Raw genomic sequence first — 15,129 nt, forward strand, 5'->3', positions numbered from 1 at the left:
AAATCTCATATCCATAGGTGAAAAAGTAACCCCTACCTTTGAACATCTTGCAATTTGTTTTCTATTGCCCGTGAAGTGATCAGTTGGTTGGTAAAATCTTGTTGCATCGTCACTATCCTGCTTTCCAGTCGCGTCATCTCGTTTATAATAAGTAAATGATGATGTTCGGTTTCTCTAGTCAAATGATGCACTATATGTTGGCGTTGATTCTATTAAAAAAAAAAAAAAGTTCGAGTTTGTATTACTATACAAATTCGAAAAAGTTGTCAAAAACAAATAAATGTTACCAAAGGTAATATAAGTTACTTTTCTATCTAACTGGCTATCTTTTTAGTGTTTATATTTAATGTAAAATGTTTGTTTAGCTCGAAAAACAGTGTTTACTGATGTATTGGAAAGTTAAAAATGATGGCCGACTCTTTCACATGGTAAGCTTGGGAAAAGGAGTTAAAAATAAAAACTAGACAAAATACCGTTAGAAACTCAATATATGTTACCGTGACATTCGCTGACATAGTCGGTGGGTTTCTAACAGTATTTTGTCTAGTTTTTTTTTTTTTATTTATAACTCATTTTCCAAAAATTACCGTGTCAAAGAGAGAGAGAGAGAGAGAGTAGGGCGCCATTTTGAATTTTCCAATACATCGGTAAACACTGTTTTTTCGAGCTGACTAAACATGTTAATTAAATAACACTAAAAAATTATCCAGTTAGGTAGAAAAGTAACTTATCTTGCCTTATGTAACATTTATTTGTTATATATTTGTTTTGACAACTTTTTTGAATATGTGTACAGTAATACAAACCCAAAAGTTCATCTCTGCAATAAAATTTGCATTGCATAAAATCCATTATATTAAAAGATTGGGGGGCGTTTAATACGAAATCCTACTATGATATTATCAACTTCCATCCTCCCTTCAAGTCATAGGAAGTCAAAAGAGCAAAAACTAAGTATCAGCAGAACAAAGATATAGGAAGGTATTCAATTTGTACTTCTGAAACAAAGGAAATAATCCCAAAAACCTGATATTTTATTTAAAAATAATGAAAAAAAACCCACAAAGATAAAAACAAAACCCATAAAAAAAAAAAAAAAAAAAAAAAAAAAAAAACTACAAAGATCTAAAAATAAAAAATAAAAAAAAAAATAAAAACTACAAAGATCTAAAAAAAAAAAACAAACAAACTACAAAGATCTAAAAAAAAAACAAACAAACTACAAAGATCTAAAAAAAAAAAAAAAACAAACTACAAAGATCTAAAAAAAAAACAAAAAACAAACTACAAAGATCTAAAAAAAAAAAAAAAAAACAAACTACAAAGATCTAAAAAAAAAAAAAAAAAACAAACTACAAAGATCTAATCTACAAAGATCTAATCTACAAAGATCTAATCTACAAAGATCTAATCTACAAAGATCTAATCTACAAAGATCTAATCTACAAAGATCTAATCTACAAAGATCTAATCTACAAAGATCTAATCTACAAAGATATAAAAAAAAAATCTACAAAGATATTAAAAAAAATCTACAAAGATATTAAAAAAAATCTACAAAGATATTAAAAAAAATCTACAAAGATATAAAAAAAAATCTACAAAGATATAAAAAAAAATCTACAAAGATATAAAAAAAAAATCTACAAAGATATAAAAAAAGAAAACATTAAAAAAAAAAAAAAGGCATGTTTACTTACCATGAAATTACAGCCAAATCGTTGATAATGACAATGGACAATTGTTACTGGACAATTTCCAGTTTTCTCATCAATGTGTAGAGCAATGTTTTCCCTCATAAAACCAGTCTGGCCACACTGAGTGCAATTGACTGGGAACTTCTGGCACATCACCACCTGATGTTTCTGGACAAAGCAGACATGAAAATGAGAGATTTTTTTTTTTTTTTTTTTTTTTTAATTTAAAAAATAATACCTCCCCCCCCCCTACCCGGGACGAAATTACAAATTCCATTTGTTTTTCACTAACCCGAATGCAGAATCTCATTTCATCTACTTCATGCAGACCAAGAGGCTGCTTTAAGATTATTAGATAGACATAAGAACCAGAAACTTGACAAGAATTATATCTGAATATCAGAATACCGTTAAAAGGAATAATCTCTCACATAGAGTTAATTTACAAAACTGAAAGAATTTAAATTTTGCTAAGACTAGAATTATGGCTCTACAGGCACAAGTTTTATTAATAATATACATTAATATTAACTGTTTCTGAATGTTTGACATGAAGATTGATTATTCGTGTTATTTTTGATTCTTCTGACTACTTTTCTCAATTATAATTAAAGGGAAATAACTCGTCAGTACCACGTCACTGGTGTATTTTAAGACCAGCAGGGAATTGTATACTCCTTTAAATTTGAGTTTTTTTTTTTTTTTTTTTTTTTGTGTATTGATATTCACATTAAACCACCTTTTTTCTATTTATTTAAAAAGAAAATAGAACTATTTATGAGTTGTGGAATTGCATTCATCTGCAAAAGATCTAGCTAATTTACATATTTTTTAAACATTTATTTTTAATTAATTCCCAATTAGTTTTTTTTCGGTTTTCTTATGGAATGATCATCTTTAGTTAACTATTACATGTAATTATTAACCTGCAGATATTCTACACAATTTATAGTTGCGTAATATTTGCGTAAAACGGTTATAGTAAATGCAAACCTCTTTCTATATATTTATGTGTGCGTATATATTGGTTTAAAATTTTGGCTACCAAACTCCTGTCAGTTTTTAGTCTACAGATATGAAACTTAATATATAGGGTATTCACACTGATGCGAAACTTTATATTTGGGTTTTAACCAGGGAAAATCGGTGCAAAAGTGAAAATAAAAAAAAATGGAATTAGGTCAAACGACGGCATTTCAAATATGCATGCATAATGTAATAGCTATTGGTTCAAGTTTCGTCAAAGGAAAAAGTAAATTGTAAGCTAAACGTTTTGGTTTCGATTCTCGGTGGTGGCATAATTTGTTAAATTTTTTTTTTTTTTTTTTTTTAAATTTTAAATCATTGCTATCAATCGGATCCAATATATAATACGAAATCTGCATTAATATATTTAAGCATAATTTACGACTGAGCAATGCTGGGTGGCCTGCTAGTATACACACATTTATATATATATATATATATATATATATATATATATATATATACACACACACACACACACTAGCATGGTTACCTTGACGTTGCCCAGGATTGAATGATGATCAACGAATGTTTCACACTCCTACATTTTGTCATCAAAATCGTTGAAATCGGCCATTTTCGATCAAATTGATTGTCCGCTCTAGTTGGAGACCGATCGTGGTGCACCAGGAGGAAGCTTCACATGCCTCCCCACAGTGACAGTCCACAATACATTGTAGTTTACATTAGAGAACCTATTGCTGATTTTATAAAATTATTTTTTTATGTATAGATGGCTTGAATTAAAGTTTAAAATGCAAAAAGTCAAGTATCATGCTTCAATTGCGCTCTAAACAGAAACATTCATTTTGAATGCGCCCATCATACTGTTGATTTTATATGCCAGACCTGACTGCTTGTGCAGTGATCATGGCTTGAATTTAAGTTTAAAACGAAAAAGTTAAGTATCATGGGGTAATTGTGCTTCAGACATGTACTCCCATCATATCAAAGAATCTACTGTTGATTTTGTGTGTCGAGTCTTTCTGTTTGTGTGGTCATAAAACTTACTAATTTGTCAACCTCTGGCATTTCTTGCTCACAGTGTTCACATTTTATGATTCTATGCAGACAATCAGAGGATTTGTGTTCGGATACAGTTTTGCGGGTCATAGTTTGTTTACAATCTTCACAGGTCACGGTGTCATACTGGCAGCTTTTGATATGCTCCTAAGAAAAATAAAATTAGAAAGTACTTTTTAAAAATAAATAAAAGATTAAATTGAAATAAGTCAAATCCAACACTTAAAAAAAAAACAAAAAGAAAAACAGGCCAATAAGCTTTCATTTTATTTAAACAAGGATGGATACTGACGCACTGTGACGCAGCAATCCTACTATGAAATGGCATGACCTCTCTTAATAACCGCAAAATATGCACATGTGAAAAAAAAGGGGGGGGGAGCATCACTACCATTAATTTGGTAAGGGAAACGAAAAAACGGTATTAGACCAACATGACGTTTTTTTTTGTTTTTTTTTTTACAAGGTGGTCACCACTTATTAAGGCCCGGAAGCCATTCGGGGATAAGGGTTATTGTGTGTACAGTACGTTAGTGTTGGAGATTTGATAAAGTGTTTTCCTTAAGGGAGCGGTTCATCAGGAATTTGTTTATGTTGGACTTGAAGACATCAGGTTGTAGTCATGTTGGAAACAGGCAAACGGAACAGAGTTCCACAGGCGTGCACTTCTAAGAAAGAAGCTTTGTTCATGGAATCTACGTTTGGGTTTTGGCACAGATAAAGAGTAGGGAAAATGTTTGGCAGTGGTTTCAGCTAGACGGGTGGTTTTCGTGAAAGATTGGCGAGGGGGAGGGGACCAGAAATTGGAGCTCAGACGAGCACTTGCCATGGAAGTAATGATAAAACCAAGACAGGCTTGCAACGTCTCTCCTGTGGAAGAGAGATTGCAAGGAAAAGAAAAGGGCACCCCCCACTCAGCCACGAAGTCTATTTTGTACTCTGTCAAGGCAGGATAGGCTGTTTTTAGCAGCTCTTGCCCAGATGTGGCAGCAGTACTCCATCCTTGGACATGCTTGGCTTTTATATAGATAGAGTATTGCATCAGTAGTGAGATATCTTCTGGAGCGGTAGAAGGATCCTACCATTTTTCCAGCGACCTTGGCAACTGACTTGATGTACATGTTCATTTCAGGTCAGGAGTAAAGGTCAAGCCCAGAAGCTTATCAAAACATGGAATTTCCCCTAGATGAGAGCCATCCATTTCAATTGATACCAGATGGGGATCAGAGTGTTGATGTAAAGATAGGAGCTTGGTTTTAGATGCATTAAAAGTGACCAGCCACCTCTTCCCCCTGTACCATGCGCTCAAGATCAGAGGAGAGAGAGAACATTGTCATTTACGGACTTTGCTGTGTTGCCAAAGATGGTCGTGTCGTCAGCATAGATGTCAATGAATGATTTAAGTGTTTTGCGAGATCATTGATATATCAAACAAGTCCAATAGGATGGGTACTGATGCAATTTCACTAATAAAATCAAATAAAAGCAAAATTTCATGTGAGAAAAAAAAAAAAAATTACCTTCAATAATTTCAGTTCAGCAAACCAATCGCAGCCTTTCTCACGATTCGGACATGCAGTTGACAAGTTGTTTATTTCGCGCTCAAAAGCCAAATCTGTAAAAATCTTTACAAAAACAAAACTCATACTTGATCGATTAATAAGACCTGGGAGGCGGAGGACAACAAACACGCAACTAAACAGGGCAATTAGTAAAAACAGTAAAGATTAAATCTTATCCAAAAAGGAAAATGAAAATGAAATGGAAATGTTACTTAGGGAAATGTTACTTAGGGAAATGTTACTTAGGGAAATGTTACTTAGGGAAATGTTACTTAGGGAAATGTTACTTAGGGAAATGTTACTTAGGGAAATGTTACTTAGGGAAATGTTACTTAGGGAAATGTTACTTAGGGAAATGTTACTTAGGGAAATGTTACTTAGGGAAATGTTACTTAGGGAAATGTTACTTAGGGAAATGTTACTTAGGGAAATGTTACTTAGGGAAATGTTACTTAGGGAAATGTTACTTAGGGAAATGTTACTTAGGGAAATGTTACTTAGGGAAATGTTACTTAGGGAAATGTTAATTAGGGAAATGTTAATTAGGGAAATGTTAATTAGGGAAATGTTAATTAGGGAAATGTTAATTAGGGAAATGTTAATTAGGGAAATATTAAACTAAGCCCAATATTTTAGCAATTATCTTTTTAATCATTTTTGAAAATGTTCATTACTGTATAGCACAAAGCTACAAAGGGCATCCCAAAAGTAATGGCTCCTATTTTTATCCGCCTGAACGTATCAGGTGACTGCAAATTGCATTGTTATGACTGAACTTGCACATTCATGGCTTGAAAGTTTCATCTGTTGCAGACATTGACGGTATGAAACTAAGAATACAACCCCCTGCCATGGGCGTGCATCAGGAGTGATAATGCGTCATTGAATTCTTGGCCAAAGTGCATTGAGAATGATGGTGACTATGTAGAAAAATAAATTCTGGAACACAAAAGGTCGCTCATTTTAATGGCACCATTCCTGTCTTTGTAGCTCTTCAACTTTTAAAGTTTAAAAAAAAATTAAGAGGCTTTACTTTTGGAATGACCCTAATATCTTGACCGTTGTGTCAGCATCTAGTTTTAAAATTTTGTCTTTAGCATTCAGTTGTCTATTTTAGAAAAAAAAAAAAAAAAAAAAAAAAGTTAACACGGTTGGTTTTTCTCTCAATCGGTCGACTCCCAGACTTAAATCACGTGAAAGTTATTTTATTTTATTTATTTTTTTTTTTTTTGTACTCATGACCATCCCTAACAAGGCATATCACCACTTGGACGTAATGGGCTACTATTTGGGACCATGCCTAGAAAAGATAAAGATGTTGGTTTATGTTAAATTCAAATTTCTGCATAGCCAGGGAAACGGGTAGCAGGAAGGGAATTCCGAAGTCTAGCTGTTCGGGGTGGGGGTGGAGGAAGAAACTATTAGAATAGAAAGCTTTCTGGCATTTAGAAACCTCAACAGTGAAGGGAGTAAGATTTTATTGCTAAGCGGGTTTGTCAGGGATATTGTATGCCGAGGAGGCACAAGTGAGTTCAAAGCATATTCTATTAAAATATTTGTAAAACAATTCAGTTATGTGAATTGAATATGCAGACGTAATTGGAAGCCATTGTTTTTTGGATCTCCCATTTCCACTTTTTTTGTCTCCATTCAATAATTATTGTATAGATTATTTTTTTTAATGCTTGCATAAAAATTGATATGTATGTATATATAGATACCTCACTGTGGTTAAGGATGAGTATGTTGTCGACCGGACATTTTGTCCTCTCTCGAATTCTGAAAAATATACAAGAAACAAGTTTTTTTTAAGCACAAAAAATGTCTAAGAAACTGAAAATGTTAAATGGCTTTTCTGACATGAAAAACTGACATGAGTTTGGTAGGCAACTTTTTATATATATATATATATATATATATATATATATATATATATACAGTGATGATCATATTTATTGGCACGATAAAATAAAAGTTAAATTTTGTCTAATAAATTCTAAAAAAGGGATTAAATTAAAGAAAATAACAAAGTATATTATGTATTTTTAACTGGCCTTTCCGATGCAGCAATCGGATTTTAGAAAAAATAAATAACAAAGGAACAACAAACATAATTGCAAAAAACCCTTGTTCAAAATTATTGGCACGGCTTTGTTTTTCTTTTAGTATCAGTATAATATCAATCAATTTCCGGTTTACGTGCTTTCTGAACTTTTTTATAGCCATATTATGCTTGTTTAACGCTAATTCAGTGAATAATTTTTTTCAGATAATTTTTAGATAGCGATTTATTTAAACTATTATAAGTGACTAAATTATAATTTTCAATCGCCATGGTTAAAACTAAGGAACACAGCGAAGACGTCAGGAAGCTTGTTGTAGCATGCCATACCAATGGGGAGGGCTATGATAAGATTTCAAAGAAGCTAAACCTTCCCAAATCCACTGTTAGAGCCATAATAAACAAGTTCAAATCGCAAGGCCACGTTATGAGTTTAGAGGGTAGAGGGAGAAAAAGGATTCTTTCCCCAAGAGATGAACGGAAAATTGTTCGACAAGTAAAACAAAACCCAAGGATCTCTGTTGGGGAGATTGTTGATGAACAGAGCACCTCTGGAGTGAATGTATCTCGACATACAGTTGGTAGAGTTTTGAAGAGAGCTGGTTTAAAAGCATGTCGTCCGAGAAAGACTCCCTTATTGAAGCCTATGCACCTGAAAGCAAGGCTAGCCTTTGCAAAACGTCATATTGATAAAGATGTTGCATTCTGGAAACGTGTTCTATGGACTGACGAAACGAAAATAGAGTTATTTGGCCATAATAAAGTGTCTTATATTTACAGAAAATCTGGCGAAGCTTTCCTGCCTAAGAACACCATACCCACAGTGAAGCACGGTGGAGGCAGTTTGATGTTTTGGGGATCCTTTGCTGCCTCTGGACCAGGGCGACTTGTTAAGGTCACAGGTAGCATAAAAAAGGAAGATTATGTTAAAATATTGGATGAAAACCTGAAAGACTTTGCTAAAGAGCTCTCACTTGGTCGTCGTTGGTGGTTCATGCAAGATAATGACCCAAAGCATTCGGCTAAACTGACTAAGAAATGGCTTGAGGACAATCATATTAATGTTTTGGAGTGGCCATCACAAAGCCCAGACCTTAATCCAATTGAAAATTTATGGAGAACATTAAAATTGAGGGTAATGCAAAGGAAGCCTAAGAATCTTATTCAATTGGAGGATTATTGTCAGGAAGAGTGGGCTAAAATTACTACTGAAGAGTGCAACAACTTGGTTGTAAACTATGAAAAGCGACTGAGGAAGGTAATCAAGGCCAAAGGCTATACAATTGATTATTAAATAAATCGTGCCAATAATTTTGAACAAGGGTTTTTTGCAATTATGTTTGTTGTTCCTTTGTTATTTATTTTTTCTAAAATCCGATTGCTGCATCGGAAAGGCCAGTTAAAAATACATAATATACTTTGTTATTTTCTTTAATTTAATCCCTTTTTTAGAATTTATTAGACAAAATTTAACTTTTATTTTACCGTGCCAATAAATATGATCATCACTGTATATATATACACACACATACACACACACGCATACATACATCATGAAAAATAGCATGAATATAATTAAACGTAATAGTTAACTAAGGATCATCCCATAAAAAAACTAAAAAAAAAAAAAAACTATTAGGGAATTAAAATGACTGTTTGAAATTTCGATATTTGTCATCCGGGTGATGGGGCTTTGATATGATACCAAATTTGTCAAGTTTGGTTCCGTCTTTCAAAAGTTTTAGCGTTACAAACAAACATACATACATACATACACACAGACGTTTGGCTTTTATATATATAGAAAATGAAATTGGACCCAATATATCCTAATGATTTAAAAATTTTATAAATTCCATTTTTTTTTTCATTTTCACACTGTTGCACCGATTTTCCCGGCTAAAACCCAAATATAAAGTTTCACATTGGTTTGGAGACGGAATGCGTTGTTGTGATAAGTGATTTTCTCTATTAATTCGCACTTTTTATTTTAAGATTCAAATATTAATAACTACATTTTATTTCAGTATTTAATTTATGTATTTCTGTTGTATTAAATGCTAGCTTTAATTTTTTTTTTTTTTTTTTTTTTCTCGTCCATAAATGTTTATCTACCAAGTTGATCTTAAATATTGTATAATCAATCCATTATATTATCATTTTCAGTCCCCCACCCCTAATTTCTGGCTCCCATCTTATCTCGCAATTACTTATAACGTCACCAACTAACCTTCGGAAGAAACCCCCCCCCCCATCCGATTTTGTTTTATATCATAAGTTGCTTAAAACGTGATTAGTTAAAGTTCAGAATAAAATCACGCTTTCTGTTAACGGTTAATTTAAAAAAAAAATCTTCTGAACGCTATTAAAAGTTAAATTCTTCACTAGTTTGGAGACGGAATGCGTTGTTGTGATAAGTGATTTTCTCTATTAATTCGCACTTTTTATTTTAAGATTCAAATATTAATAACTACATTTTATTTCAGTATTTAATTTATGTATTTCTGTTGTATTAAATGCTAGCTTTAATTTTTTTTTTTTTTCTCGTCCATAAATGTTTATCTACCAAGTTGATCTTAAATATTGTATAATCAATCCATTATATTATCATTTTCAGTCCCCCACCCCTAATTTCTGGCTCCCATCTTATCTCGCAATTACTTATAACGTCACCAACTAACCTTCGGAAGAACCCCCCCCCCCCATCCGATTTTGTTTTATATCATAAGTTGCTTAAAACGTGATTAGTTAAAGTTCAGAATAAAATCACGCTTTCTCTTAACGGTTAATTTAAAAAAAAAAATCTTCTGAACGCTATTAAAAGTTAAATTCTTCACTAGTTTGGAGACGGAATGCGTTGTTGTGATAAGTGATTTTCTCTATTAATTCGCACTTTTTATTTTAAGATTCAAATATTAATAACTACATTTTAATTCAGTATTTAATTTATGTATTTCTGTTGTATTAAATGCTAGCTTTAATTTTTTTTTTTTTTTCTCGTCCATAAATGTTTATCTACCAAGTTGATCTTAAATATTGTATAATCAATCCATTATATTATCATTTTCAGTCCCCCACCCCTAATTTCTGGCTCCCATCTTATCTCGCAATTACTTATAACGTCACCAACTAACCTTCGGAAGAACCCCCCCCCCATCCGATTTTGTTTTATATCATAAGTTGCTTAAAACGTGATTAGTTAAAGTTCAGAATAAAATCACGCTTTCTCTTAACGGTTAATTTAAAAAAAAAAATCTTCTGAACGCTATTAAAAGTTAAATTCTTCACTAGTTTGGAGACGGAATGCGTTGTTGTGATAAGTGATTTTCTCTATTAATTCGCACTTTTTATTTTAAGATTCAAATATTAATAACTACATTTTATTTCAGTATTTTATTTAATTTATGTATTTCTGTTGTATTAAATGCTAGCTTTAATTTTTTTTTTTTTTCTCGTCCATAAATGTTTATCTACCAAGTTGATCTTAAATATTGTATAATCAATCCATTATATTATCATTTTCAGTCCCCCACCCCTAATTTCTGGCTCCCATCTTATCTCGCAATTACTTATAACGTCACCAACTAACCTTCGGAAGAACCCCCCCCCCCCATCCGATTTTGTTTTATATCATAAGTTGCTTAAAACGTGATTAGTTAAAGTTCAGAATAAAATCACGCTTTCTCTTAACGGTTAATTTAAAAAAAAAAATCTTCTGAACGCTATTAAAAGTTAAATTCTTCACTAGTTTGGAGACGGAATGCGTTGTTGTGATAAGTGATTTTCTCTATTAATTCGCACTTTTTATTTTAAGATTCAAATATTAATAACTACATTTTATTTCAGTATTTAATTTATGTATTTCTGTTGTATTAAATGCTAGCTTTAATTTTTTTTTTTTTTTTTTTCTCGTCCATAAATGTTTATTTATCTACCGAGTTGATTGCAAAAATAGATTACCTAATTGTACTCATTTTTAGTTCGTGGGAGGGGAATCTATCACCATACTTTCCCTTAAACAGGTCCGTTGGACTTTTATTAAGTACAATACTTAATAGTTATTTTTTTATTTTTTTATTTTTATTTTTTTTTTTAATGGAGAGTAGAAAACGCATTGTGGATGCGTTATCGGCAGCTCCTGTTACTCTCGCTTCTTCTTATTTGTCCCTCAGTCCTCATTTTTAAATGAGTGATTTTTCTGACAAAGGGAGAAGAAAAAGCTGTTTTCTAGGTTGGCAGTATTTTTGCGCGAACAGTTGGCAGAGTTGGTGGAAATTTTCTGTTTCTATGTCTATCCTTGTAGCCATGTCACTAGTAAGGGTGCTGGAGGTAAACGTTTTGTCTGGGCTGACGTTATCCGCCTGATAGTCAGGGACCCGAACCTTGGATTAACCACTAAGGAGGCTGTCCTATCAGCAGGTGCAAAGTACTGGGGCTGCTGTATTGCCATTTGGTGAATGGAATCTGGACCATGCAGTAGCTTCTGGTGGGGCCTCTCGATGCCATACTAGTGGGTAATTGTTACGGCTTTACCTTATCATGTGGTACAAAAAAAAAAAAAAATTCTTCGTTTCTTTTTCTCTCTTAGTTTCCCCTCTCTGTCCTGCTCTAAGTAAATCTGTCGACCTAGTCCACAAATTCCAAAATTTCATCATGACAAGTTTCAAGAAAAAATACACGATTAAACCCGGTTCTCCAACTTCCAACGTAGACCCCTACTACCATGTCTCCTTCTCCAACATCAGGGGTCTACGTTCTAACCTTCCAGAGGTTGAAACCCAATTACAGGAGACTAAACCAGACCTTTTATTTTTAAGTGAAACTGGCATTGGACAGGCTATTTCCCTTGATGAGTTTGCAATTACAGGATACTCTAACTTAACTTCTAAATCTGACCCCCAAGATCGCCATGGGCATGGAATATGTGCCTATATTAAAGATAGCTTTCCATGTGGGAGGGACATCTCCAGGGAAGATCCTAACTTACCTTATATGTGCTTCCGGGTTGCTTTAGCTCACACTACTGCATTTATATTTACTCTCTATCGCCCCCACAACAGCGGAGTTACTATCTTTCAAAGCATATCTGAGAAAATTGACCAAGTCCTTTCTACTTATCCTTCAGCTAACATTCACGTATGTGGAGACTTCAATGTTCACAACGTCGAATGGTTGACCCACTCAAACAAGACCGATGATGAGGGGAGGTTCTGTCATGATTTCTCCATTGCCTATGACCTCACTCAGATTGTTCAGGAACCTACCCGTGTGCCCGATAATGACGGCCAGTATGCGAGCCTACTAGACCTTTTTCTCACAACTTGCCCTGAACTATGTTCAGTTTCTGTTCTGTCGCCTCTTGGATCTTCCGACCACTCTGTTGTATCAATTAAGATAAAAATGAAATGTAATAAGTCCCCAGACGTACCTCTTCATCGTACAGTATATCGATACACTAAGGCTGACTGGGATAGCTTCCGTACATTTATATCTGATCTACCTCTGCATTCCATGTTTAAAAAGGATGTGTCCTCTATAGTATTAGACCTAACTGAATGGTTAATTGTAGGTATTGACCATTTCATACCCTCTAAAAAATTTCAGCAAAAACCTAACAGCCAGCCATGGTTCTCTCCAGAATGTGCTGCTGCCATTGCGCACAGAAATCACTTTTTCCACTGCTTCAAACGTAATAGATGTATGGAAACTAAAGCCGTTTTCAGGACTGCCAGCAACCATTGTAAGAAAGTAATAAGGAACGCAAGAGAGTTGTATGCTCAATCTGTTAAGTCCAAAGTAGCTGAGCAGCGGCTTGGTTCCCACCAGTTTTGGCAAATAGCAAACAGAATCCTGAACAGAAGCGTGTGCTCCATCCCAACTATTATCAATGGATCTGAGGTAATCTCGTCAGCATCAGACAAAGCCAAACTCTTTGTCAAGAACTTTGCAGCTAATTCTACCCTTTGCGACCAAGACCGCCAACCCCCAATATTTCCTCTTGTATCAGAAAACACGCTATGTGATATACGTATATCTGTACGTGATGTTGCCAAGCTAATCAAAAACCTTGATTCCAGTAAAGCAACTGGCCCTGATGGTATTCCAATTATAGTACTCAAAAAACTTCAACCTGAACTAGCGCCCATACTTACAAAACTGTTTAAACGTTGTCTTAAGGAGAATAGTTTCCCATCTCCCTGGAAAATCTCATCAGTATGCCCTGTATTTAAGAATTCAGGTGATCGCTCATCCCCCTCTCAGTACAGGCCAATAAGTCTCCTGTGCGTCATGAGTAAGTTGCTAGAATCTGTATTAAATACAGAAGTAATCAAACATCTCAACAAAAATAACCTTCTTAGTGACACTCAATATGGTTTCCGTTCTGCTAGATCTACAGCAGATGTCCTTACAGTTATATCGCATAGGATTAGCAAATCTCTCGACGGTGGCAATCTTTCTAGGGCAATTGCTCTTGACATATCTAAAGCCTTTGATAGGGTATGGCATAAAGGTTTACTTCATAAGATCGCTAGCTATGGTATAGCTGGAAAAGTCTTCTCAATTATTAAATCATTTCTTTCTGATAGATTCATAAGAGTAGTAGTTGAGGGGCAAAAATCAGAAGCTCACAATATTAATGCCGGTGTCCCTCAGGGATCCATCCTGGGCCCAACTCTTTTCCTGATCTACATTAATGATCTTCCAAATCATATCCTTACATCATTTGTAGACATTTATGCTGACGACACTACCATTTATGGTACCACATCTAAGACAGTAAACGAGCAAGTTCTCTCCAATTCTCTCTCCTCTGATCTTGAGCACGTAGTACAATGGGGAAAGGAGTGGCTGGTTACTTTTAATGCATCTAAAACCAAGCTTCTCTCTTTACATCATCAACATTCTAATCCACATTTGTCATCAATTGAAATGAATGGCTCTCGTCTTCAGGAGGCCTCAAGTTTTGACAAGCTTCTGGGCTTGACCATTACTCCTGATCTTAAATGGAACACGTATATCAAATCTGTTGCCAAGGCCGCTGGAAAAATGGTGGGATCTTTCTATCGATCCAGTAGATATCTCACTGCTGATGCTATTCTCTATCTATATAAGAGCCAGGTACGTCCAAGGATGGAATACTGTTGCCACATCTGGGCAGGAGCTGCTAGAAAGAACTTGTCCTGCCTTGATAGAGTTCAAAATAGACTTCGTAGCCTCGTAGGAGATGTCCTTTTCTCCTCCTTGCAACCTCTATCTCACAGAAGAGATGTTGCGAGTTTGTCTCTGATGTATCGTTATTTTCATGGAAAGTGTTCAACTGAGCTTCAATCTATGGTCCCCCCTCGCCAAACTTTCACAAGAAACACTCGTCTAGCTGTAAACACTATCAATAATTTCCCCCACTCTTTATCTGTGCCTAAACCTAAACGTAGATTCCATGAACAAAGCTTCTTTCTTAGAACTGCACGCCTGTGGAATTGTCTTCCGTTTTCCTGCTTTCCGGCTGACTACAATATGGTTTTGTTCAAGTCTAAAGTAAATAAGTTCTTGATGAGCCGTTCCATATAAGTTATTAAATTTACCAAATTTTCATTACTAATGATTACTATATTGACCAACTTCTACTGTACACTCTTTAACCCTTATCCTTGAGTGGCCTCTGGGCCTTGATAATGTGGTGATGCCTTTGTAAAAAAAAAAAAAAAAAAAAAAAAAAAAAAAGACCAAATACTGACAAGAGTTTGGTAGGCAAAAATTT

General features: G+C 34.2%; 1 protein-coding gene across 1 annotated transcript in view; it reads right to left on the reverse strand.

The window, feature by feature from the left end:
- Positions 1-15,129, reverse strand: part of LOC145266562 (TNF receptor-associated factor 6-like) — a 40,085-nt gene that overhangs the window by 4,711 nt on the left and 20,245 nt on the right. Inside the window, exons 4-8 of the mRNA XM_080122380.1 lie at positions 7,030-7,087; positions 5,267-5,371; positions 3,735-3,893; positions 1,701-1,865; positions 37-209 (exon numbers count right to left, since the gene is read on the reverse strand). Coding sequence (XP_079978506.1) covers positions 37-209; positions 1,701-1,865; positions 3,735-3,893; positions 5,267-5,371; positions 7,030-7,087 — 660 coding nt within the window. The remainder of the gene's footprint in view (positions 1-36; positions 210-1,700; positions 1,866-3,734; positions 3,894-5,266; positions 5,372-7,029; positions 7,088-15,129) is intronic.

The sequence above is a fragment of the Euprymna scolopes genome, chromosome 41 (assembly GCF_053919585.1).
Source record: "Euprymna scolopes isolate OS-2025 chromosome 41, ASM5391958v1, whole genome shotgun sequence".
Taxonomy (NCBI): Eukaryota; Metazoa; Mollusca; class Cephalopoda; order Sepiida; family Sepiolidae; genus Euprymna; species Euprymna scolopes.